At 37.6% G+C, this 27,115-nt stretch overlaps 2 protein-coding genes across 7 annotated transcripts in view; one reads left to right on the plus strand and one right to left on the minus strand.

Moving 5' to 3' along the window:
* HECW1 (HECT, C2 and WW domain containing E3 ubiquitin protein ligase 1) overlaps positions 1-27,115 on the minus strand; it is a 584,554-nt gene that overhangs the window by 360,265 nt on the left and 197,174 nt on the right. For all 6 annotated transcript variants that reach the window (XM_081147958.1, XM_081147956.1, XM_081147957.1 and 3 more), the window contains one exon: positions 18,384-18,708. In XM_081147958.1, the coding sequence (XP_081004084.1) occupies positions 18,384-18,672 (289 nt within the window). In that variant the 5' untranslated portion in view covers positions 18,673-18,708. The remainder of the gene's footprint in view (positions 1-18,383; positions 18,709-27,115) is intronic.
* LOC308561647 (calmodulin-like) lies at positions 11,942-12,509 on the plus strand. The gene is given in 2 exon segments (XM_081147001.1): positions 11,942-12,115; positions 12,119-12,509. Coding segments are annotated over 2 exon segments (432 nt in total). The 5' UTR covers positions 11,942-11,992; the 3' UTR covers positions 12,428-12,509.

Below are 27,115 nucleotides of genomic sequence, written 5' to 3' on the forward strand. Positions count from 1 at the left end.
ATTGAAAAAAGCCTGGCTGGGCATGGCTCAGCGGTTGAGCGCTGACCTGGGATCCAGGCAATCGGGGTTTGATTCCCTGTCTGGGCACATGTCCAAATTGAGGGCTCCATCAGTGACTCTCTCATCATTGATGTTTCTGTCTCTCTCTCTCCCTCTCCTTTCCTCTCTCTGAAATCAATAAAGATATATTTTTTTAAAAAAAAATTTAAAAAGAAAGAAAAAAAAATGTTCCATGCAAATGGGGAAAAAAACAAAAACAGTAGTAGCAATACTTATATTTGACAAAACAGATTTCAAAGCTAAGGCCATAAAAGTCACAAAAAAGGTCACAACATAATATTAAAGGGATTGATCCAACAACAGAATATAACGCAAGTAAAGATATTTGCACCAAATATAGGATCACCTAAATATATATATATATATATAAAGTCTTGGAGGACTTTAAGGAAAAGAAAGAAAGAAATACAGTCATAGTAGGAGACATTAGTACCCCACTGACATCACTAGATAGATCTTCCAGACAAAAAATCAACAAGGAAATATTGACCCTAAATGACACACTACATAAGATGGATTTATTGATATTTGGTGAACATTTCACTGCAAAGCAGCAGGACATACATTCTTCTCAAGTGCACATGGGACATTCTCAAAATTTGATCATGTTAAGACACAAAATAAGTTTCTACAAGTTCAAGAAAATTGAAATCATATCAAACATCTTTTTGGATCACAATGGCATGAAACTAGAAAAAACTACAAGAAAAACATTCAAAAACATGGAGGCTAAATAACATGTTATTAAACAATGAATGGGTTATCAATGAGATCAAGGAACATATTAAAAACTTCCTGGAAACAAATGAAAATGAACATACATCAACCCCAAATCTATGGGACACAGAGAAAACAGTCCTGAGAAGGAAGTTCATAGAAAAACAAGGCTATCTCAAGTAACAAGAAAAATCTCTAATAAGCTGCCTAATGTTACAACTAAAAGAACTAGAAAGGGAACAAGAGGAAAACCCCAGAATAAATAGAAGGAAGGAAATAATAAAAATCATAGTGGAAATAAATGACATAGAGACTACAGAAAACATTGCAAAACATAAATGAAATCAAGAGCTTGTTCTTTGAAATGATAGACAAGATTGATGAACCTCTAGCCAGATGCATCAAGAGACAAAGTGAGGACCCAAGTAAATAAAATCAGAAACAAAGCAAAGTAACAAATAAAACCACAGAAATACAAAAGTTTGTAAGAAAGTATTACAAACAACTATGCCAACAAATTGGACAACCCAGGCAAAGTGAACAGATTCTAGAAACATGCAATCTTCCAAAACTGAATCAGTAGGAATCAGAATCCTGAATAGACCAATAACAAAAAAATTGAAGCAGTAATAAAAAACAACAACAACCCCAGCAAACAAAAGTCCTGTACCAGAGAGCTTCACAGGGCAGTTTTACTAAAGACTCAAAGAACAACTAACACAAATTCTCCTCAAGCTATTCCAAAAAACTCAAGAGGAGGGAAGACTTTCAAGCTCTTTTTATGAGACCAGCATTATCTCTATGCCAAAACCAGAAAAAGACACCACAAAGAAAGAAAATATAGGTCAATATCCCTGATGAACATCATTGCCAAATCCTCAACACAATATTAGGAAATCAGACCCAGGCATGTATTTGAATTATTATACGCCATGAACAAGTGGGATTTATTCCAGGGATGCAAAGCTAGTACGATATTTGCAAATCAATAAATGTGATACATCACATCAACAAAATGAAAGATAAAAACCATATGATCATATAAATAGATACACAAAAAAGCATTTGAGAACATCCAGCACCAATTTTTGATAAAAAGTTTCAGCAAAGTAGGAATAGAGAGATTATACCTCAACATAATAAAGGCCATATATGATAAACCTACAGCCAACATCATTGTCAATGGGCAAAAACTAAAACCATTTTCCTTAAAGAAAAGTAACAAGACAGGGATGTTCACTTTCACTACTCATATTCAGCATAGTACTAGAAGTCTTAGCCACAGCTATCAGATGAATAGAAAAAATAAAAGGGATCCAAAATGGAAAGGAGAAAGTACAAATGTCATTATTCACAGATGACATGATATTGTACATAGAAAACCCTAGACTCCACTAAAACACTACTAGGCTTAACAAATGAATACAGCAAAGTGGCAAGATACAAAATTAGCATCCTGAAACTAATGGCATTTTTATAAATGAATAGCGAACTCTCAGCATGAGAAACTAAAAAAACAAAAAACAATATCATTTACCACTGAAATAGAAAACTTAAGATACCTTGGAATAAAATTAACAAAGGAGGTAAAAGACATGAACTCAGAAAAGCACAGGACAATGAAAAAAGAAATAGAGGAAGATACAAATAAGTAAAAGTGTGTACCATATTCACGGATTGAAAAAATTAACATCATTTAATTTTCCATACTACTCAAAGCAATCTACATATTCAATGTCATCTCTACTAAAAATCAAGAGCATATTTCACATATCTATAACAAACAGTCTAAAAAATATATTGAACCAAAAAAAGATTGTGAATTGCCACAGAAATGCTGAGAAAGAATAACAAAGTAGGAGGGTTCACAATACCAGATATCAAATTATACTACAAAGTCATTGTAATCAAAACAGCCTGGTACTGGCACAAGAAGAGGCTGATACATCTCCTAGGGCAAGAGAACAAAGGAAATATAAACAAAAGGGACTACATCAAAATAAAAAGCTTCTACACAACAAAAGAAACCATCAACAAAATGAAAAGGGAGGCAACTGTATGGGAGAACATATTTGACAATGGTACATCTGATAAGGTGTTAATTTCAAAATTATGTAAGGAACTTATACTACTTAACAAAAGGAAGAAAAACAATCCAATTAAAAGATGGGCTAAGGACCTAAATAGACACTTCTACATAAAGGACATACAAATGTCCAAGAGACATTTGAAAAAAATGCTCAATGTCACTAATCATGCAAATAAAAACTACCTCACACTGTGGGTGCTTTAGGTCTTTGCCTGATCTAATTCTGGACCCAGGGCTTGAAAAAGTACACTTTGGTGCACATTTTGGTCTTTTCCAAATGCACCCAACAAAGAAGAAGGAGCCATAAGCTGTGAATCTCTGATAGATCCAAACAGAGTACCCAAGGCCAGTCACAAACAGTGTCTGACATTGACTTGCACTAGAGACCATCAAAAAAGACTGGGAGTCCTAGCAGATATGGTTAACACATAGAAACAAAACCAGTTAGGCAGCCAAAATTGGGAGACAAAAATACAAGCTCCAAATGAAATAAGAAGAAAGATCTCCAGGACAAGAGCAAGTGAAAAGGAGATAAGCAATCTATCAGATATAGAGTTCAGAATACTGATCATAAGGATGCTCAACAGCATGAGAAAAGATACAGAAAGTATGAAGAAAATTAAGAATGACATAGCAGAAATAAAGAACACATTGGAATGAATTAAAAGCAGATTAGTGGAAGCTGAGGATCAGATCAGCAAACTAGAAGACAGGGTAGAAAAAAAAATCGGTCATTCAGAGACCCCCTTCCCCCAAAATATCAATTAAAAGGGAGAAAGACAGTTTAAGGGAGCTGTGGGACAACATGAAACATAACAATATTTGCATCATAGGGGTGCCAGAAGGTGAAGAAAGTGAGCAAGGGATAGAGGACCTGTTTGAAGAAATAATGGCAGAAAACTTCCCTAACCTGGTGCAGGAAAAAGTTACACAAGTTCACAAGGCACAGAGAGTCCCAAACAAGAAGAACCCAAAGAGGCCCACACCCAGGCATATCATAATTAAAATGCCAAAAATTCAAGACAAAGGGAAAACCTTAAAGGCAGCAATCTGTTACCTACAAAGGATCTCCCATAAGGCTGTCAGATAATTTCTCATCAGAAGCTCTACAGGCCAGAAGGGAATGGCATGAAGTATTCAAGGAAATGAAAAGCAAGGATTTGAAACCTAGACTACGCTTTCCAGCAAGGCTATCATTCAAAATAGATGGTGAAATAAAGAGCTCTCTAGACCAAAAAAAAAGGACAAACCATTCATCACCACCAAACTAGCATTGCAAGAAATGTTAAAGGGCCTGCTGTAATAAGAAGTAGAAAATTTGGTAAATCTCCCCTGTGTAGCCCAGACCAGGGCTTTTTTTTCCTAGGAGTTGTTTGACTACTGCTTAGATTTCATCAGTTCTTGTTGGCCTTTAGAGGTTTTCTGATTTTTTCCTGACTCAGTTTTACATGATCTCACTCATATGTAGAATACAATGAGCAAAATAAACTGATTAACAAAATAGATCCAAAGAGATAGAAGCATGGAACAGACTCATGAATCTCAGAGGGAAAGTGGGAATGGGGTGTGGGTGGAAGAGATTAATCAAAGAACTTATATGCACATGTGTATAACCCATGGACCCAGACAATAGTGTGGTGAAGGCCGGGGGAGGGCGGGGCGCAAGCAGGGAGGAGGGGATCAATGGGGGGAAAGGATGCATCTTTAATATTTTAAGCAATAAAGATAAGAAAAACAAAACAAAAAACAAAACAAAAAAAGCGACCTCACACCTGCCAGAATAGCTACCATCAACAAGTCAGCAACAAACGACAAATGCTGGCGAGGATATGGAGAAAAGTGAACCATAGTACACCACTTGTGGGAATGCAGACTGGGGAAGCCACTATGGAAAACAGTATAGAGGTTCCTCAAAATTTTTTAAAAATTATGCCATTTGATCCAGTGACCACTTACAAGAATATATCCTAAGAATTCTGAAAAACCAATCAGAAAGACTATATGCACTCTATGTTCATAGCAGTGCTATTTACAATAGCTAAGAACTGGAAACAGCCCAAGTGCCCATCAGTAGATGAGTGGATATAAAAAAGCTGTGGCACATTTTTACAATGGCTGTAAAATAGTAAGATCTCTTACACTTTGAGACAGTATGAATTGTCCTGAAGAGTGTTATGCTAAGTGAAATAAGCCATTCAGAAATCAACATGTATCACATGATCTCACTTATATGTTGAATCTAATGAATAAAATAAACTGATGAACAAATAGGTCCAGAGACATGGAAGCATGGAATAGACTCACAAATCTCAAAGGGAAGTGTGGAGCAGAGAGGGTGGGAAGAGATTAACCAAAGAACTTAAATGTGTATACACATAACTCAAGGACACAGACAATAGTATGAGGGCGTGGTGGGAGTAGTAGCACTGTTGGGGGGGGGGTCAGAGGGGGGAAAAGAGGGGACATCTGTAATACTTTCAATAATAAAGATAAATTTAAAAACTAATTTGAAAGTGAAATAAAGAGCTTCCCAGACAAGAAAAAAAACTAAAGAAATTTGTTACTACCAAACAAGAATGTTAAAGTGTTGTTGTTTTTTAATAAGAAAGAGAAATAAAAGGGAACTAGTTATAAAGATTTCAATGCCTTTCATTGGAGGCTAAATAAAATGTTACTAAACAATGAATGGGTTGACAATAAAATCATAGAAGAAATCAAAAGTAACCTAGAGAAAATTTAAAATTAAGACAAAATCTATGGGAGAGTAAAAGCAGTCCTAAGAGGGAAATTTATAGCAACACAGTCTTACTTGAAGAAACAAACAAAAAAATCTCAAATAACCAATCTAATCTTACACTTAATGAAACTATATCCAGCTACCTTGCCAAATTCATTTATCAAATCTAGCAGTACTTTGATGGTGTCTTTAGGGTTTTTTATGTACGGTATCATGTCATCTGCAAATAATGACAGTTTTACTTGCTCCTTTCCAACCTATAAAAAAAAAAAAACAACAATGTCCAAAGTGAGTGCAAGGAGGAAATTAATAAAGATCAGAGCTAAAATAAACAAATAGAGCCTTAAAAATAATACAAAAGTTCAATGAAACCAAGAGCTGAGTCTTTGAAAAGGTTTGCAGACTGACAAACATTTAACCAGCAAGGTTATAATTTAAAATAGATGGTGAAATAAAGAGCTTCCCAGACAAAAAAAAAAAAAAAAGCTAAAGTAGTTTATCACCAGCATTGCAAGAAATGCTAAAGGGACTACTGTAATAACAAGTTGAAATAGAATGAGAAACATAGGCATAAAAGAAAGAAAGTGGCAATAGATAAGTACCTATCAATAATAACCTTAAATATAAATGGATTTAGTGCTCCAATTAAAGGACATAAGGTAGCTGAATAGATAAGAAAACATGACACAAATATATGCTGCCTACAAGAGACCCACCCTAGAAAAAAGACTTACACATCCTGAAAAAACAACAATAAAAACTTCTGGAGGACTTTAAAGGAGAGATTAACAGCAATATACTCACAGTAGGCACTTAACACCCCACTGACTTTACTGGATAGATGTTACAAAGAAAAATCAACAAGGAAATAGTGATTCTAAACAACACACTTGATCTGATGGATTTAATTGAGATTTACAGAACATTTCACCTTAAAGCTGCAGAATATGCATTCTCAAGTGCATATGGGGCATTTTCAAAGATAGACCACATATTAGGACACAAAACAAGTACCTACAAGTTCAAGAAGATTGAAATCATATCAAGCATCTTCTTGGACATTTATACCTTGGAATACCATACAGCTGTAAAAATGAAGGATCCTTTACCCTTTGAGACAGCATGGTAGGACCTGGAGAATATTATGCTAAGCAAACTAAGCCAGTCAGAGAAAGACAAGTATCACAAGATCTTACTCATATGTGGAATCTAATGAATAAAATAAACTGATGAACAAAATAGAGCCAGAGACATAGAAGTATGAAACAGACTGAGGAGACTCAAAAGGAAGGCAGGGGTGGGTGGGGACAGATTAAACTAAGAACTTATATGCATATATGCATAACCCATGGCCACAGAAAATAATGTGGTAAAGGTCTGGGGGGGTACAGGGTGGAGGGTATCAATGGGGGAAAAAGGAGGACAATTGTAATACTTTCAACAATAAAAACAAATTTAAAATAAATAAGTGTATTGATAAAAATTGTGGTACATACATACAGTGGAATGTTACTCATCCATGAAAAGAATTAAATCTTTCTATTTCCAAGAGCATAGACAGTCCTAGAGAATATTATACAAAATGAAATGTCAGTCAGAGAAGGACAAGTATCATATGATTTCACTTATATGTGGAAACTGAAGAATCAAATAAACAAACAAAACTGAAACATTCATAGATGCAGATAGAGGTAGGTGGTTGTCACAGGGGCAGGTGGTAGGGGTGCCAGGTGAAAAAGGTGAAAGGATTAAGAACACTTTGTAAAGTATAAGATTTTCTAACCACTATACTCTACATCTGAAACCAATACAAAATAATAATGAAAATAAACTGTAATTTTTAAAAATAGCTTCCTCCTGCAGCCACTATGGAAAACAGTATGGAGGTTCCTCAAAAAATTAAAAATGGAGCTGCCTTTTGCCCCAGTGATCTTGCTTCTAGGAATATATCCTAAGAATCCTGAAACACCAATCAGAAAGAATATATGCACCCCTATGTTCATAGCAGAGCAATTTACAATAGCTAAGATCTGGAAACAGCCCAAGTGTCCATCAGTAGATGAGTGAATATAAAAAAAGCTATGGGACATTTACACCATGGATTACTATGCAGTTGTAAAGAAGAAGGATTTTGTACCCTTTGAAGCAGCACGGATGGACCTGGAGAACATTATGTTAAGCAAAATAAGTAAGGCAGAGAAAGACAAGTATCACAGGATCTCACTTATATGTGGAATCTAAAGATCATAATGAGCTGATGAACAAAATAGATTCAGTGACATAAAAGTGTGGAACAGACTAGTGAATCTCCAGAGGGAAGGCAGGGGTGGGTGTGTGGGTAAGGAGTGATTAACCAAAGAATTTTATATATATATATACATAACCCATGGAAACATGGATAATAGTGTAGTGTAGTGTAGTGAAAGCCTGGGGTGAGGGGTGGCTGTGAAATAGAAAGGGTCAATGGGGAAATGGGAGGACATCTGTAATACTTTCAACAATAAAGATACATTTTTTAAAAATAGCTTCCTCCTAAAGCTTTCATTAACTGTTTGTGCCTTTATTAGGAAGTACAGCTTCAGCTCTTTTATATTCTAATAGGGTTCCTGATATAAAGGGAAAACTTTAGTTCTTCAAGAGTTGATATCTGTAGGAAGCATTCTGGGAGTTTCTATGTGAAGGTCTCTAACCAGAGCGGCAATTTTAGCTTTTGCACTTTAAATTTTAAGGCTGTGCACTTTAAATTTTTATTAAGGGCAAGGGTGGAGTTTCTGTACTTTATAATATCCCATAACTCTTAGTATGTGGTTTCTGAAAATGGAACACCTGATGGACAAATATTGGGAAATAAGAATGTGTTTCTTGCTCAAGAAAGTATGGGAAATATATAGGAAATGCTGGGTTAAACAAAGTAAAGTTGCATACTTCAGACTTCTCAAACCTCTAATATATATTGTGAGTTTCTAAGAGTGAGGCAATGTAGACTGGGTTTTCCTTCCTTATTTAACCACAGGAATCTTTCCCCATGGAGTGCTAACTGAAATCCACTGAAACTAATCTGTAGAATGAGTGGTATTCATGTGGCTATAATATTCACCCATAATTTCACCCATCCTACTATATTGTGTGAGTTCTGGTGAAAAGTGGATTAGAAAGCTGGAATATATGATTGAGAAGCCCTCCTAGAAAAAAGACAAAAAATATACAAGAAAGGCTAAGGAATATTAAAGATGAAAGAAAATGTGTCCACATCTGGAAAATGAAAAACCTCCTAAAGGTGTATGAAAGTATGTTGGCTAAACTACCAGTCTGTTGTAAGAAGAGATATCGATAAGGTTAAGAAAATCAATGATGACAAATAAATATAATCATGGGCTAGGACAATGTTTCTCAACCTTGGAACTATTCATATTTGGTGCTAGATAACTGTTGTGGTGAGGCTGTTCTGTAAATTGCAGGATATTTAGTGTGGTACCTGGCCTCTACTAGTAGATGCAAGAAGCTCCCCCTACATATGACATCCAAAAATTTCTTTAGACATTACCAAATATCTACTAGGTGTAAAATTGCCTTTGATTGAATCAGTGGTCTATGAGTAAGGACAATCACAATAAGAACAACAAGCAAATGCATAACTTTTAAAACAGCAGATCTATCTAATGAAAAGCAGACAAGGGGGAAAAAACAGAAAATGCAGTAAATAAAGACTATAAAGAAGGTTAGTTGAAGCAGAGGACTGAATCAGCAACTTGGAATACAAGATAGCAGAAAATACTCAATAGAAAAACAAAAAAAAATTTAAAAATGCAAATACTTTAATGGAATCGGGAGAACAATGTGACAACATTCATATCACAAGGAGAAGAGAGAGAGAGCAAGAGAATGAAAACCTGTTTGAAGCAATGATGACTGAATAATTTTCTAACCTGGTGAAGGAAATGATATACAAGTTGAGGAAATACAGAAAGTCACAAAAAAGATGAACCTAAAAAGGCCCACACCAAAACACAATATAATTAAAATGCCAAAGATTGTTATCCTTTATTTTGTTTAAGTGGTAGATCATATTAATTTGCTAATATTGAACCAATCTGTCATAGCAGTAATAAATCCCACTTGATCATGAAGTATGATCTTTTTAATGTATTAATGAACTTAGTTTGCTAATATTTTGCTGCTGATGTTTTGCATCTATTTTCATCAGGAATATTGGCCTATAATTTTCTTTTTTTGTAATGACTTTTGTCTGGTTTTGGAATCAGAGTAATGGTGGCTTTGTAAAAAGAATGTTTGGGAACCTTCCTTCCTCTTGAATTTTTAGAATAGTTTTAGAAAGACAGGTCTTAATTCTTCTTTAAAAGTTTGGTAAAATTCACCTTCAAAACCATCTGGTCCAAGAATTTTGTTTCTGGGGAATTTTTAAAAAAATCTATCTTTATTGTTGAAAGTATTGCAGATGTCCCCTTTTTAGGCCATATTAACCCCCTTCACTCGACTTTCACGCCTTCCCCAGGCCTTCACCACACTATTGTTTGTCCATGGGTTATGCATATATGCATATAAGTTCTGGGGAGTTGTTTTTTGTTTTTTTTTATTAGATTCAATTTCATTAGTAATAATAGCTCTGTTCAGATTTTGTTTTTTCTTGATTCAGTCTTGAGAGATTGTGTATGTTTCTAGGAACTTTTCCATTGCATACAGGTTGTCCAATTTGTTGGCATATAATTGTCTGTAGTATTTTCTGATAATCTTTTCTATTCTTTGGTGCTAGTTGTCCCTTCTCTTTCCTTTTGGATTTTTTTGGGTCCTCTCTTTTTTTTTTTCTTAATGAGTCTGATTAAAAGTTTATCAATTTTGTTTATCTTTTTGAAGAACCAGCTCTTGGTTTCATTGATCTTTTGTATTATTTCTTTAAACTCCATTTGTTTAATTACCATACTGGTCTTTTTCATTTCCTTCTTTCTGCTCACATTGGCTTTTGTTGTTCTTTTTCCAGTTCCTTTAAGTGTATAATTAGATTGTTTAATTGATTTTTTTTGTTTTTGTTTCTTGAGGAAGGACTGCAATACTATGAATTTTCTTCTTAGGACTTCTTTTGCTGTGACCCATAGTTTTGGGGTTTCTGTGTTCTCATTTTCATTTGTTTCAAGGTATCTTTTGATTTCTTCCTTGATCTTATTGTTAACCCATTTATTGTTTAGTAACATGTTATTTAGCTTCCATGTCTGTGTGGTTTTCAGGTTTTTTTCTTGTGATTGACTTCTAGTTTCATATCCTTGTGGCCAGAGAAGATGCTTGATATGATTTCAATATTCTGAAATATATTAAGACTTGTTTTGAGTCCTAACATGTGATCTACCCTAGAAAATGTTTCATGTGCACTTTTTGAAAAGAACGTATATTCTGCTGCTTTGGGATGAAATGCTCTGAAGATATCAATTAAATCCATCTGATCTAGTGTGCAATTTAAGGTTGCTCTTTCTTTGTTAACTTTCTGTCTGGAAAATCTATCCATTGATGTCAACAGGGTGTTAAAATCACCTAATATGACTGTACTAGTGTCAATCTCTCCCTTTATGTCCATCAAGATTTGTTTTGTATATTTAGGTGCTCCTATGTTGGGTGCATAAATGTTTACAAGGGTTATATCCTCTCATTGGATTGTTCCCTTTATCATTATGCAGTGTATTTCTTCTTCTCTAATTATAGCCTTTGTTTTATTTGTCTGATATAAGTATTGCTATTCCAGCTTTCATTCCTTCCCTTTTGCATGAAATATCTTTTTCCATCCTTTTACTTTTTGTCTGTACACATCTTTTGCTCTGAGGTGGGTCTTGTTTTCTTATCCATTAAGCTACCTTATGTATTTGATTGGAGCATATAAGCCACTTACATTAAAAGTGATTATTGATCAGTATTTATTTATTGCCATTTTATTCTTTATAACTGTTTTCCCCTCCTCCTCTTCCTCCTCCTCCTCCCCCTTCTCCTCCCCTTCTTCTTCTTCTTCTTCTTCTTCTTCTTCTTCTTCTTCTTCTTCTTCTTCTTCTTCTTCTTCTTCAAGAAGACCCTTTAACATTTCTTGTAATATTGGTTTGGTGATAATAAACTCCCTTGGCTTTTTCTTATTTGGGAAGCTCCTTATTTCTCTTTAAATCTTAAATGATGGCCTTGCTGGGAAACATAGTTTTGGTTGTAGGTCCTTGTCTTTCATCACTTTAAATATTTGATGCCAATTCTTTTGACTAAATGTTTCTGTTGAAAAATGAGCTGACAGAGAGAGAGGTGTTTATGAGGTGCTGGGAGTGGAGGAGGAGAATTAGTTCAAGTGGAGCGAGTGAGCTGAGTGGTTGTATGGTCGTGTCTTGGAGACCGGTAGCACTTGCAGCATGGCTGACCAACTGACTGAAGAGCAGATTGCAAAATTCAAAGAAGCTTTTTCACTATTTGACAAGGATGGTGATGGAACTAGAACAACAAAGGAATTAGGAACTGTAATGAGGTCTCTTGGGTAGAATCCCACAGAAGCAGAGTTACAGGACATGATTAATGAAGTGGATGCTGATGTCAATGGCACAGTCGACTTCCCAGAATTTCTGACAATGATGGCAAGGAAAATGAAAGACACGGACAGTGAAGAAGAAATTCAAGAAGCATTCCGTGTGTTTGATAAGGATGGCAATGGCTATATTAGTGTAGCAGAGCTTCGCCATGTGATGACAAACCTTGGAAAGAAGTTAACAGATGAAGAGGTTGATGAAATTATCAGGGAAGCAGGCATTGATGGTGATGGTGAGTTTGTACAAATGATGACAGCAAAGTGAAGATATTGTACAGAATGTGTTAAATTTCTTGTACAAAATTGTTTATTTGCCTTTTCTTTGTTTGTAACTTATCTGTAAAAGGTTCCCCTTACTGTCAAAAAAAAAAAAAATTAGGACTTCATTCCTCCATGTTTTCTTCCCTTATCTTACTGTCATTGTCCTGAAACCTTATTTTAGAAAATTGATCAAATAACATGTTGCATGTGGCGTACCCTGGATATATCTAAGGGCTTCTGCACATCTAAACTTAGATGGAGTTGGTAAAATGAGGGAACATCTGGGTTATGCCTTTTTTTAAGTAGTTTTCTTTAGGAATTGTTGGCATGTTGTTGTTGAAGTGTGGAATTGTAACTCTGCATGGACTATGCACAGTCCAACAATATGAACTTAAAAGTTGCACTATTGCAAAACCAGTGTATTATCCAGGTACTCATACACTATTTTTTTGTACTGCTGGTTCTGTACCAGAAACATTGTTTTTATTGTTACTTGCTTTTTTAAACTTTGTTTAACCACTTAAAGAAAATCTGCTTATGGCACAATTTGCCTCAAATCCATTCCAAGTTGTATATTTGTTTTCTAATTTAAAAAAAATGTTACCCCCACCCCCCCCCAAAAAAAGAAAGAAAAATGAGCTGACAGTGTTATGGGAGCTTCCTTGTAGGTAACTAATTGCTTTTTCTAATGCATCTTTTAAGATTCTCTCTTTGACTCTTACCTTTGGCATTTTAATTATGATATATCTTGATGTGGGCCTCTTTTGGTTCATCTTGTGTGGGGCTTTCTGCACTTCCTGGACTTGTGTGCCATTTTCCTTCACCAGGCTAGGGAAATTTTCAGTCATTATTTCTTCAAATAGGTTCTTGATCCCTATCTCTCTCCTCCTTCTGGTACCCCTATGATGTGATTGTTATGCAAATGTTGCCCCAACAGTTCCTTAAATTATCTTCATTTTTAATTATTTTTTCTTTTTGCTGCTCTGATTCGGTGTTTTCTGCTACCTGTATTCCAAATTGCTGATGCAATTCTCTGCTTCATCCAACCACTTATTCCTTCTGGTATATTCTCCAGTTCAGATATTGTACTCCTCATTTCTGTGTTTTTTTGTTTTTATTTTTTATATGGCTCCTATGTCCTTTTTCATGATGTTATAGTTCCCAGTAAGTTTCTTGAGCATCCTTATAACCATTTTAAAAAATCTATATCTGATAAATTGCTTGCCTTCATTTAATTTAACTATTTTTCTAGAGATTTATCCTGTTTTTTCACTTGGGGCATATATCTTTGTACCCTCATGTTGGCTGCCTCTTTGTATTTGTTTCTATGTAGTAGGTAGATCTGCTATGACTCTCAGTCTTGGTAGAGTGCCATATGTAGTAGGTGTTCTGTGGGAGCCAATAACACTGTCTCTTTGATCACCTGAGCTGGGTGCTCCAGGACTGTCCCTTGTGTGGGTTATGTAAGCCCTCTTATTGTAATTGAGTCTTGATTGCTATTGGCCCATTTGTGCATTGAGTAGGCACTCAGGCTGACTGACTGTGAGGATCGACCTGGACCACAGGGTATGAGCTGCTGTGGAGGCACCACACAAAGCAAAGTTTGCCTCAGCAGGGTCTGGTGCCTGCCAAGATATCCCTTTGGATATGCTGTTTGTGAAGTTTCTTGTATCCTCTGATGCTGTCAGAAGCTGACCACTGGGTGTGTTGATTTGGGGGCCTCTTGGGAGATATTCTGGTGCAGGCCCTTGTCAGGTGCTGCCTGTGACTGGCCCTGGGCAACCTGCCTGAGCTGCAAAGTGATCCAGTTTGTGGCTGCCTGTGCCACAAACTGCATGTGAAGAATCAAACTGTGCAGCAAGACTGGCTTTTACCAGCACCAGGTCTGGTGACAGGCCAGCAAAAGTCCCTAAGCACCTGGAATTCCATGTCCACCTACCTCAACCTGTCAGTTGCCTATTAGACTCAGTCACTGAAAGAGCTTCTGGCAGTACTAGAGTTGTATGGGGTTGGTTTTCTGTGAGTCATCAGGTAGGGGTGAGTAGTATTCTCCAGATTGATATAGGTTCAAACTCAGTGTCAGTGCTGGATCAAGGCCACTCAAGAAATATTCTGGGTAGCCCAAGACTAGCTGCCACCTACTGGGTGTTCACACACCTTCATGGTGGAGCACTGTCTTAGGGAGTTGTCAAGATGAGGCCAGCAGAGTTTATCAGACCCAAACAGACCAAGATTAGGCTGTGTGAAGGGAGGGCTGTGCACCACTCAGGCATGCAAGGCCAAAATGGCCTCCATCTTAGATCCACACAACTAAGTTTGTCCAAGATTCTGCCAGGAACCCAATCTCAGCAGGGTGGGGCCACCAGGAGTTAATAGAATGGGGCTAGTGGATTTCCCATGAAGGGGAGGTGCCAGTCAGACTTCAAAGATAGTGGCATCCACCCCAGAGCCACACAACTCAGTCTGTCCTGGATTCTGCCTAGAACTCAGAAGGGAGGAGCCACCCAGGAGTCAGGAGACTGGCAAGGGTGGATCTCCCTTGAGGAAGAGACATCAGTCAGTTTCACAGGAAAGTGGATGGAATTGCCCCACCCCAAAGCCACTCAACTCAGTCACTTATACTCCCTGAGTCTGCTTAGACCTCTACACACTGGCTCAGACAGCTGACTCTTCAGCAGGATGTGAACTTCACAGGGAGTCCAGAAGGTAGGGCTATTATTTTCCCCCAAGCTTATGTCTATATGGAGAGGAGTGCTCCACCCAAAAATATGCTGTCTCTGGTGTGGTAATGAGGCTCACTACAGCTATCATGGCAGCTGTCCCTTCAGTTCTCTCCTTAGAGGCACAAACCTCAGTCTCTCCTCACCGACTCGTCCACTCTGCCTTACCTCCACCAAAGCCCAGGGTGAGTGACTGTGAACAAGATTTTGTTCATTGGCTCTTTAAGAGTGTGCCTGTATATCTAGCAGACTCCTGTCTTTCCCTGGCAGACACAATCCCAGCTGATTTTCACAGCCAGATGGTTGATGAGCATCTCTTCTCAGCTCTTGTGCTCTAGGCTGGGGAGCCTGGCTTGGGTTTGAGACACCATGCTTCTCAGTGGGAACCCTCTCCCATAGCTGGGATATCCTTCTGGAATCTCAGCTGCTTTCTGTGAGATTGGGCCCAGCCCTTTCCCATTCCACCCTTCCTACCAGTCTTGACATGTTTTTTTCTGTATATCTTTGATTATAAGACTTCTCTTCAGCTAGTCTTCAGTTGGTTATTCAAGTTGCATGCTCTATATTTTAGTTGTAATTCCAGTTTGGCCCTGGGAGGAGATGAGTGTGGCATTCCCTATTCCCCTGCCATCTTGGATCCCCCACCTTGTTAAGTCATTTTTTTAATCCTCACCCGAGGATATGTTCATTTATTTTTTAGATAGAAGAAGGGAGATGGAGAGAAAGAGGTGTGTGTGGAGGGGGGGGTGTGGAGAGAAAGAGAAAAACATAGATTGGGTGCCTCTGATATGCACCCCAACCAGGGACTGAACCTGCCACCTAGGTATGTACCCTGACCAAGAATCAAACCCACAACCTTTCAGTGTATGGGATGACGCTACAATCAACTGGGCCACACTGGCCAGGGCATTAAGTCATTTTAATAAGGGCTTAACAGAGTCAAGGCAATGGCTGTTTTTAAAAATTGATTATCCTGAGGTTTTTTAATATATGAAATATTTTCATATTAGAATGTAAAATCTGGCAGATGAGTTACTAAGGACCTAAAATCGTGAACTTTTAAGATTTATAGATAATTTTGGATTGGGAAATTATTTTTGAAATGTTATGCCGCTGAAAGTGTTGTCATTTAGCATTAAATAACTTCACATTATTTTTCGCGTTCATGTGTTATGCATATATGTTCTTTAGCTATTTCCTTCACCTTCGTTATCCAGTCACCCTTACCCCCCTCCCCTAGGGCGCCAGGCAGTCTGTTCCATGTTTTCATGTTTCTGGTTTCAGAGGTTGGCAAAGGAGTGAGAAAGGGGACTCCTGCAATGTCAACATTAAAAAAACTTTAATAAAAAAAATAACTTCACAATTATCTATATACAGCTACTAGGAAAAAGAACAAACTGTCAAATTAAGATTCTAAGATGATGAGCTGTGATTACTTTTGTCCCAGTAAAATTGTCATATTGATGCCAGATCTTATTCATTCACAGTTTCATGACAGATTAACAGTGCTGACCACCATTTCTTCCTCTCCCTTCTTCTACGTGGGTTCCTAATTTTTGTCTCACCTCTCCAACATCCTCCATCTCTATTTTGTTACTCCTTTGGCTTTCTCTTTGACAGGGTTTTCTGGTGTTCTCTTTTTACACACAATCCACAAGTGACTGTATTTACTTTCAGGGTGTCAATTACATCAAGTCTATACTCCTAGAGCTGAGCTCCAAATCCATCCATTCCCCTCAAGGGCCCCCTCATGCTTGCTTCTCTTCTATTTCCTGACTGAGTAATGAATGGTGTTGACATCCACCACTGCAGGAAGGTACAACTATAAAGAGTTGATTTAAAACTAGATCTCAGGCCAAAAATATAACTGGCTTAAAGTTCTAAACAAGTAAGATTCATAATCAAATTAGGGATTGGTAGAAGGGGAACTATGGCAAAATTGAAGGGTATAGGACTGTCTCTATGGGGAATCTAATACTTAACTCCAGCTGCCTAGAACCACGTGGAACTGGCTCAAGCTGCCTAATTGAGGGCTTTTATGAAGGAAGGTTAGAATTTGGATTTCAGTGGGAAATCTCTGCATTTTTTAAGTGGTAATAACTAATCAAATTTAAAACAAAATGGACTAAACAAAATACGTGTTGTAGGCTATTATTTTACAAGATCTGTTCTAGATCAATGGCATTTGAACACTTTTAATCAATAACTATAGGGGCGAGGTGTGGGGTAGAAGGAGTCAATGGGGAAAAAAGGGGGACATCTGTAATATTTTCAACAACAAAGATAATTTTTTAAAAAAAGAACTATTTTTAAAGCAAATTAAATGTTACCTGTTTGGAAGTTCAACTTAGATAGTAACCACTATTTATGTAAAAATCTCAAAAAATATGTTTCTGAATCATAATATTGTGTGTATTGTAAATACACTAAACAAACTGGTAACAAAACCTTCAAGAGAACCAAAAATATTTCTCTGACAGCTAGTCCAGATTATAAAATACTCATAACAATCATTAGTTTCTGTGATATTTGATGATATTAAATCTGGTGTGTCTGAACGTGTAAACGTTTCATTGCTGAGACTGAATGCAAAAGGCCTGGCACCTGTTGAACCTGCTGACTCTTATGGCCCCCATTCACTTGCTGATTTGCAGTGTAAATGTGTCAATCTTCACCACACCTGATTCTATCATATGAAATATATGAAACATATTTTTCATGAAACTTTATTTTCATAATTTCAAATTTGTGACATTTATGTTCTCCAGCACCACAAACCTGTGCAGTCATTTTCCTTTCAGTCATCATGTTGTTCTTTAGCCCGTGGTGTGTTTGTATTCACTGTCTACATTGAAAGCAGTAATACAAAGCAGAGAGAATGTTGAAAACGCAGGTCAAAGAGGCCTATGATTATATTGAAAACAAAAGTGAAATTAACTCTACATAGATGTGCAAATGGTAACAATGTCTGTGTTCAACCACTCCTCACCCTACTATTTCACGATTTTCTTCTATGAAATAGAGATGGCAAAAGAAGCTAGTGTGTGGTCTTCAGTGTGTTAGAATTTGGTGCATAACACATTTGATTGTGAATTGTTAAGTTTAATTAAATTATAGAGATTACTGAAATATTAAAGCCTAAGTAAGGGTGAAATATGAACAATATACTTGTTGAATGCCCAAATCACATTCCAAGACATTATATCTGCAGCCAGTCTGGCTAATTGCTGTTCTACTCACCAATGAGATACATGCCTATCCAGTCTCCAGCGTCAACTTCCTCCTTTATATCCCAGTGGATCACTAGGTCCTGGGAGTGCCCTATGGAGTAGTAGGAGCTGCTGACCATGAGCGTGGAGCGGCTGTCAGATGTAACCAGGTCAGTGTCGCTGGTGGAGCGGGGGATGGTGATGGTGCCATGGGGACCTGTCCTGATGGCCATGCTGTGGAACTGGCTAGGGCTGTAGCTGTGGCAGAGTGGTTCCTTGCACCGGCGCCTGTTCTGGTTGCTTCTAGATGGAGATGCCATGGCAGCCAGGCTTAAAAATCTGTTCTGGTACAGATTCTGTGGGGACAAGCAGACAATCAGCAGGGGCAGAAGATGCCAGCCACAAGGTCACTGTCTTCACAGGAAATGAAGGATATTCTGGGAGAAAGGAGCTGTGAGTGAGCAGCACCCTAGGAAGGTTTGAAACACGAGAGCATTTTCTCAGGGACAAATGCTGTGGCTCTGGGTTCACAGAGAGAAGGCAGGAATGAAAATGTGAAATCATCAAAGAGCTGTGCATTTCCAACTGGCTGGAGCTTACTTCTCCCAGCTCCCTCCAGCCTTCTTGGTATTAGAAGGCCTGCATATGTGCAGAATGGTCCTGAAGATGTAACTTCTCCCAAAGTACCATCTCTTGAGTTTTCCAGCATCAATTCAACTGGATCCAATTTTATCCTTCTTTAGAATAAAAGATGGTTATTATCACTAAACATTTTAATGATTCCTGCAGCATTGAAGACCCTACATGGAGCCTAGAATCAGAGGTGGACCCTGCTAGGTGAGATGGTCATTCCTCCTCCATTTTCACTCTTTCACTCTACAGAATGTCTCCAGACCATCTGAAATTACCAAAAGGATCCTAGATATCCTAGCAATCTTCAAGCACCATCATTTTCATTTTCAATAAAATCCATTCTCAATCCCTCAGAGTCAATGTTATTGTCAAAAACATTGTCTTTGATGAGAAATAAAAAATGCATGTTGTTATTGTTTACAATATCGAGTACTTAAAATGAACTGAGCTTTTGCAGAGCAATATCTTAATTGTTTTGGATACAGATAGCTTTTAAAACATGGGTAAAGGGCATCATAAAACATTTCTGCAATGGATTCGTTTTTGAAACAAGCAAGGTGATTTTAACTTTACTGAAGTATACTAAAATTAGAATTTAGATGCACATTTTGGAAGTTTCTGGCAATTGAAGTACACGCTATTCTACAACTAATAACACTTTTGGTTTCAAGAAAAGAAGATTAAGACCTAATAATGAGTTGAATCATGCAGTTTAGATCCCAGAGACTGTAACTTGTACACATCAATCACATACAAGTTACTGAATTTTTGTTTTACCAGCCATGAGGACCAGACTCCAGTGCCAGTCTATTCTTTAGATTATATAAGTTTATTTGGCAGAAATTTAAGCTTGTACTTTTTCCATCTTTCAAGACCAGAGCACTTGGAAAAAGTCAATTAACCTGATAGAGCCCAGTGCTTTCATTCTTAGTCTTAGTCCTTACTAGCCCTATAGCCTGCTTTTGTGTTCATTATTTGAGTCTCCTATTAGGAATTCCTCTGGCCTCACTGGTGGTAACCATGGGATTTCTATAGACTGAAAAGCCACATTTCAGAAAGCATCTCATCACATTATTGGTACCATACATTTTATTTTTTATAAAAAATGCTGGTCACTGTGACATTATGAAAACAGATATAACATGGTGTTGCCTGGAAACCAGTCATCCTCTCAGGAACACAAGCAAAGCTGTGAGCCCTGGAAATATAAACAGCCCAGCACCCTATAGTCACTCTGGTCTTCTCAGAAGTTTCGGGCAGACCTCAGTAACGTGATCATCCTCCTGGGTGTTTTGTACGCAGACCTTTGTAAAATCTCCAAAAAAAAAAAAAGGCTGCTGCTGGAGCCCTTTTCTTCACTTTGCACATTGTTTACGAGGACTGACAACATCTTAAAATATTATCATGGAGATTAAAAGTTACTTGGAATGATTGACATAGTCATGTATGTAATTATGAATTAGACCAGCAATTTTCAACCAGTGTGCCACCAGAATTTTTAAAACATGCAATACCTGACTATTTAGTCAGGAGTACTGACCTCTTTTCCCTTAGATTGTCAAATAAAAAATTGACAACATCCAACACAACAAGAGCCATTTGGTATTGTTACATGGCAGTAAGGAGCTAGGAAAGTTCCAGGGCAAGTGGAATAGGGAAACTGAGACCAGAAAGTTAAAACAAGGCCAAACATTGTGGTCAGTTTGCAGCCAGCCTGCAAATAACAAGCCATTATTTTCCCCAGAGAAGGACACTTGAAAGGAAATGGTTAAAAGCTTCCCTAATGAGAGAATGCAGGAAAGGAAGGGGATAAGAGGAAAGGAAAAAAGGGCAGTTTTACTCTCTAAGTAGAGAAGTTTCAAGGATTGGCAAGATAAAATTGCCAGGTGCTTCTCATGAGTCTCAAGGATTGGCGAGATAAAATTGCTAGGCCCTTCTGGGAAGCCACAACAAAGTAAAAAGGGACCATGAGAATTAATGTGTACCAAATATTCAGTGGAGGAATTTTGAGACCTATAGACAGAAAAGTATATAATGCCTTGGACCCCCATCCAACTTTCTCTTCAGATTAGCTTAGAGTTGTCTGCACTTCATAAACCAGATATATAGATTTGCTTGCTTTGCTTTTTTAATAAAGGTGCTTGCTTTAATTGCTTTAATAAAATTGGCTTTTCACAACACAATCAGAGTCTCTCATATAAATTCATTTATATGAGAAGGCAGGGATCAAGGATGGGGACAGGTCTTCTCCCACTGACTCGGGGGGCTGTCTGATAACACCTCTCTGGGGTTTCTGGGCTGCTCCTCTAACAATGTGAATGAATGAAAATTATACTTTTTTTGTCAGATCAGCAAAAATATGATACAGTCTTTGGTGTGCTGCAGAATTTTAGTAATTAGTCTATGTATGCCATGAGATGAAAAGGGTTGAAAATCACTGAATTAGATGAAACCATATTCAAACTTGTGCAGCACTAACCAGCTTCCAAGCTGTGACTCTTTAGACCATTTACTTATTCTTTCTAGATCTCAGTTTCTTAATGTGTAAATGGTTATTGTCAGAATTTAATGAGATAAGGTAGGTCAAGCTCTAAGCATTGTGAGTGCTCAATAAATAAAAACCTAAAATACTACTAGTATGGCTTTAGCAAGGAAGCCTCACTGGAACGGAGGTTCCAGGCCATTGGCCAGGCTTACTCACTGGCCAAGGGTCACCTCATATCATCACCAATGCCCTCACACTTAAGTTTATTCTGAGGTAAATTTACAGATAGTTCTTTGGCCCTCCATGTTTGCTTACAAGATGTAAATTTCAAAGGTTATATAGTCTAGTGCATTTGTAATGGTGCCCTATAAAACTTTTTTTTTTTTGCAGGGTGCTCCCTTTATTTGTAAGGTTTGTGCTTGAATAGGAAATGTTTGCACTGATGTTGAGAAGAACAAGATAGATTTTTATCTATGTGGTGTCAGTCAGAGTCTCAAAGAAGATTATACCTGTAGAGTGTTTTTCTTTTATTGAAGATACTTCCGGTGTGGTATTTTTTTTTAAAGTTTCGTTTTACTTATTTATTTTTTAATTTATCTTTACTCTTGAAAGTATTACAGATGTCCCCTTTTTTCTCCCCCTCACCTGAGAATATTTTTTCCATTGCTTTTCAGAGAGAGTGGAAGTGGGAGGAGAGAGAGAGAGGTTAATGTGAGAGAGAAACACTGATTGGTTGTCTCTCACAAGTGCCCCAAACTGGGATCGATCCTGCAACCGAGATACATGCCCTTGGCTGGAATCAAACACGGGACCCTTCAGTCCAAGGGCTGATGCTCTAACCACTGAGCCAAACAAACTAGGGCTGCTGTGGTATATATTTTTTTAACCAGAATTCTCTGGAAACCATTCAACTCTCCTGAAACTGTCAAATTACACCAGTGATCACTGGCCATATGGTGAGAACAAAGGCATAGAAGGAAACATTAGTCAAGAAAGACATTTGTCAGTAACTTACTAGATTGGAATGATGACATTTGCTGGAATAAGAAGGGCAGCCTCAAAACTGTTCCTTGAAGACCGAATTTCCCCAGCACCCCATCCCATCTTTGCCCACATCCTCCCCAATCATATTTGCTGGCAAGATTTGTATTTCGGAATTATGTGCCACCAACTCTGTTGTGACTTCTCCTTGCATCCTTTCCCATTCCCAAAGAATGGGCCTTTCTGCTCTGTGATTCCACAGGAGTCCTATTGCCCTGAAAGGATTTTTATTTTGTTATTGCTAATTGACCTTTCCATGTTCATCACTGTGAAGACCTAGAGGCCAGTGTTCTCTGTTCTTTATATCGCCCTGGACCTGGCATGACTCCTGAAATTATAAAGGCCCTAAAGACTTTTGTGATAGAATTTATTTTATTCAATTATGTCTCCTCTTTTTCCAAAATGGATTTAAAGTGGGTATTAAAATAGATAAAATACAGAAATACTTGATAAATTAGTAGCAGATGGTGCAGAAGGAAAAGAACATAAAGAGATACAAAGTTATGTAGAAAAAAAGTTAACATAAAACTATATTCATCATGTCTTAAACATGCTACTGTTAAAAACTCACAATAGCTGCTTCTTGAATGCAGCAACTGGAGATGTGATTCCCCGCATGCAGTTCCTTAGTGGCCATGTCTCCCCAAGGCTTACATTATAGATTGTTCTAGCTTACATTATAGATTGGTCTGCTGGAGGAAGCAATTTAATCACTATCCCTTCATATCTGAACCATGGGAGATAGATGAGGAACTGCCCTGTTTTTATTTTCTTATATTAATTTTTATGTATTTGTATGTATGTATGTATGTATGTATGTATATATTGGGGTGACATTGGTTAAATAAGTTATATAGGTTTCAGGTGTACCATTCTAAAATACATCATCTGCATATTGTATTGTGTGTTCACCACCCATGGACCTGTCCTGTTTTTAAATAGCACTGAATGAAGAATCACTTTCTTCTTAGACACTGATTCTAATGTTTTCCAACCTCTCAGTTCTCCCTAATCTCTAAGAAAAATCTTTTCTCACAGAGACCACACTTTACTCTTTCCTCTCTCCAAAGAGGAGTGGCTCCCCCATCCTCTGTTCAAGGAATAAGTTAACTGGTATCACTAAATTGCTCCCAGCATATTTTCCATCCCACCAAGTAATACAAGTACCTTTTATCTTCTCTTACATAGATGATAGCCAATATGACACTGACTAAAAACAAGAACAACATTGTAATTTTCCAATAATTGGTTATAATCAAGGGTCCCTAGTTAGGGTTAGATTAAGCATAGATTTTAATTGACCTGTGAAAAAGTGGGTCCAGTGAGTCAGCCACTGAATACATCTGATCACACTGTGTCCTACCTTCTAGGGAGTAAGATGCATTTGTCTTTGTTTCCTATCTACTGTTGAGGATGCAACAATGATTTGTTTTCTTCTTTTTCTTTAAAATTTAACCAGTAATTGTTGAAATGTTCTGAATAGTCATATATTATTGGATTTTTAAAAATCTTAACCAAGGCCTTGTGGGATTAATATTTTTTAAATTTACCTTTATAGTTGAAAGTATTACAAATGTCCCCTCCCCCCCCACACTGATTCCCTCCATTCTGCACCCCTCCCCCCAGGCCTTCACTGCACTATTATCTGTGCCCATGGGTTATGCATATATGCATATAAATTCTTAGGTTAATCTCTCCCCACTCACCCACCCACCCCTACCTTCTCACCAAAATTCCTCAGTCTGTCCTATGCTCTAATGTATCTGGAGTTATTTGGTTCATCATTTAATTTTGTTCATTAGATCCCACATATGAGTAAGATCATGTGACACTTGTATTTTTCTGACTACCTTATTTCACTTTAGCATAATACCCTCCAGGTCCCACCATGCTGTCTCATAAGGTAAGGGATCCTTTTTTTTCACAGTCGCATAGTATTCCATGGTGTAAATGTCTAAGGAGATGCTTGATATGATTTCAGTCTTCTTGAACTTGTGGAGACTTGTTTTGTGTCCTAGTTAATATGTGGCCTTTGAGAATGTCCCATGTGCACTTGAGAAGAATGCATATTTTGCAGCTTTGGGGTGAAATATTCTGAAAATGTCAATTAAATCCATCCGATCTAGTGTGTCATTTAGAGTCAGTTTTCTTGTTGATTTTTTCTCAGGAAGATCTATCAAGTAAGGTCAGTGGGGTGTTAAAGTCCTGTAAAATGACTGTATTACTATCTCTCCTTTAAAGTCCTCCAGAAGTTTCATTTATATATTTTTCAGGCTGTGTTAGTCCTTTGTCCTGAGGAGGTCTCTTGTAGACAGCATATATTTGGGTTATATTTTCAGGTCCAGTCAGCTACCCTATGTCTTTTTATGTCAGCATTTAATCCATTTATATTTAAGGTTATTATTGATAAGTCGTTATCTACTGCAATTTTATTTCTTTATGCCTATGTTTCTGTCTCTTTTTATTTCTATTTCTTATAGCAGCAGTCCCTTTAAAATTTCTTGCAATGCTGGTTTGATGGTGATAAACTCCTTTAGCTTTTTTTTTGTCTGGGAAACTCTTTATTTCGCCATCTATTTTGAATCATAACCTTGCTGGATAGTCTTGGTTTTATATACTTGCTTTTCATTACATTGAATACTTCATGTCATTCCCTTCTTGCCTGTAGAATTTTTGATAAGAAATCAGCTGACACCCTTATGGGAGCTCCTTCGTGTTTCTCCTGCTACCTTTAATATTCTCTCTTTGTCTTGAATTTTTGGCATTTTAATTATTATGTGTCTGGTTGTGGACCTCTTTGGGTGCTTGTTGCTTGGGACTCTCTGTGCCTCCTGAACTTGTGTGATTTTTTTCTTGATCATGTTAGGGAAGTTTTCTGCTATGATTTCTTCAAACAGTTTTTCTAACCTTGATTACTTTCTACATCTTTTGGCACTCCTATGATGCAAATATTGTTGTTTCTTGTCATCCCACAGTTCTCTTAAACTGTTCTCCTGTTTTTTAATTGTTTCTTCTTTTTGCTTCTCTGATTGAGTGATTTTTTCAACCCTGTCTTCTAATTTGCTGATCCAAACCTCAACTTCCCCTAATCTGCTGTTGATTCTTTCCAATTTAAAAAAAAAATTTCTACTATATCCTTCTTAATTTCTTTCATAGTTTCCATTTATTTTCTCATGCTATTGAGCATCCTTATGATCAGTATTCTGACTCTATATCTGATAGATTGCTCATCTTCATTTCATTTAGCTCTTCTCAAGGAGAGTTTTTTTGTTCTTTTCATTGGGGCTTGTTTTTTTGTCTCCCCATTTTGGCTGCCTGTTTAAATTTGTTTTTATGTATTAAGTAAATCTGCCAAGACTCAGCCTTTTGGATGGTCTCTGGTGCAGGCCAGTGTCAGAGGCTGTTTGTATCTGCTGTTGAGTACTTTGTTCAAAGTTTTCCTCACCCCACAAATTGTGGTTTCCTCTGCTGGGACTGGGGTCTGGGTGTGTTTGGATAGGACCAACATTCAAAGCAGTGTCTGCTTTTCAAAGCCCTGGGTCCAGAAGCAAATTAGGCAAAGACTCAAATCACCAGAGGCTGTTATTTATCAGTCTCAGGCTATAGAAACTCCACAGGCTGTGAGATTTTTTAATGGGTGGGGGCAATTGCTACCCCCAGGCAAAAGCTACTTGGATGGCAAATGTCTGCCTGAGAAAGATGTCCTGTGCAGTATGGGGGAATGAATAGCTCCCCTATGAGCTCTATTCCCCAAGCCAGCAGCCCTAGATTCTCCTCACACAGCTCTAGTCCACTCTGCCCTCCCTCTGCTGGAGCGCAAGCTGAGTGGCTGCACAATAAACTTTGTGTGTTGGCCCTTTAAGAAGGTTACTGCATTTTCAGCCTTCTCTCCCTTGCAGACAGAAATCCTGCTGCTTTTCACAGCCAGATGTTATGGGGGCACCTTTCTCAGTTCTGGTGCTCTGGGTGTGGAAGCCCCATTTGGATCAGACACCATAATTCTCAGTGGGAACCCCCCACAGCTGAGATATCCCTCTAACCCTTCAGCTGCTGCCTGTGGGATCTCAGCCAGCCCTTTCATGTCTCCACACTTCCTACCAGTCTCTATGCAGTCTCTACTGTTCCTCCTTGGTTATAAGGGTGCTCTCCAGCCAGACTTCAGTTGCAGTTGATTATTCAGGATGATTTTTCTATATTTTAGTTGTAATTCCAATTTGGCCCTGGAAGACTGTCAGTGTATCTTCTATTCAATTCACCATAAGAGTATCTTTAAAAAATGTTAAACAGACACAGGAAGGTGGCGGCAGATTGAAGAGTCAATGGAGGGAAAAGGAGACATCTGTAATATTTTGAGCAATAAAAAATAAAAGACTCTCAAGTGGAATTAAAGTTTAAATCTAGCTATATGTTGTTTACTAGGGAGACACTATAGAGTGACACTGAAAGGTTGAAAATAAACTCATAAAGAAAGTTATGCTAGGCAACTATCAAACACAAGAAAGTGGAATTGCTAAGAATAGAATAAATTATAACTAAATGTTATAGTGATTATCTCTGTGGGGAATGATAAGTATTTTTTCTTATGTTCTTTATATCTTCCTGTA

Source organism: Miniopterus schreibersii, assembly GCF_964146895.1.
Source record: "Miniopterus schreibersii genome assembly, chromosome: 9".
In the NCBI taxonomy this organism is placed as follows: domain Eukaryota; kingdom Metazoa; phylum Chordata; class Mammalia; order Chiroptera; family Miniopteridae; genus Miniopterus; species Miniopterus schreibersii.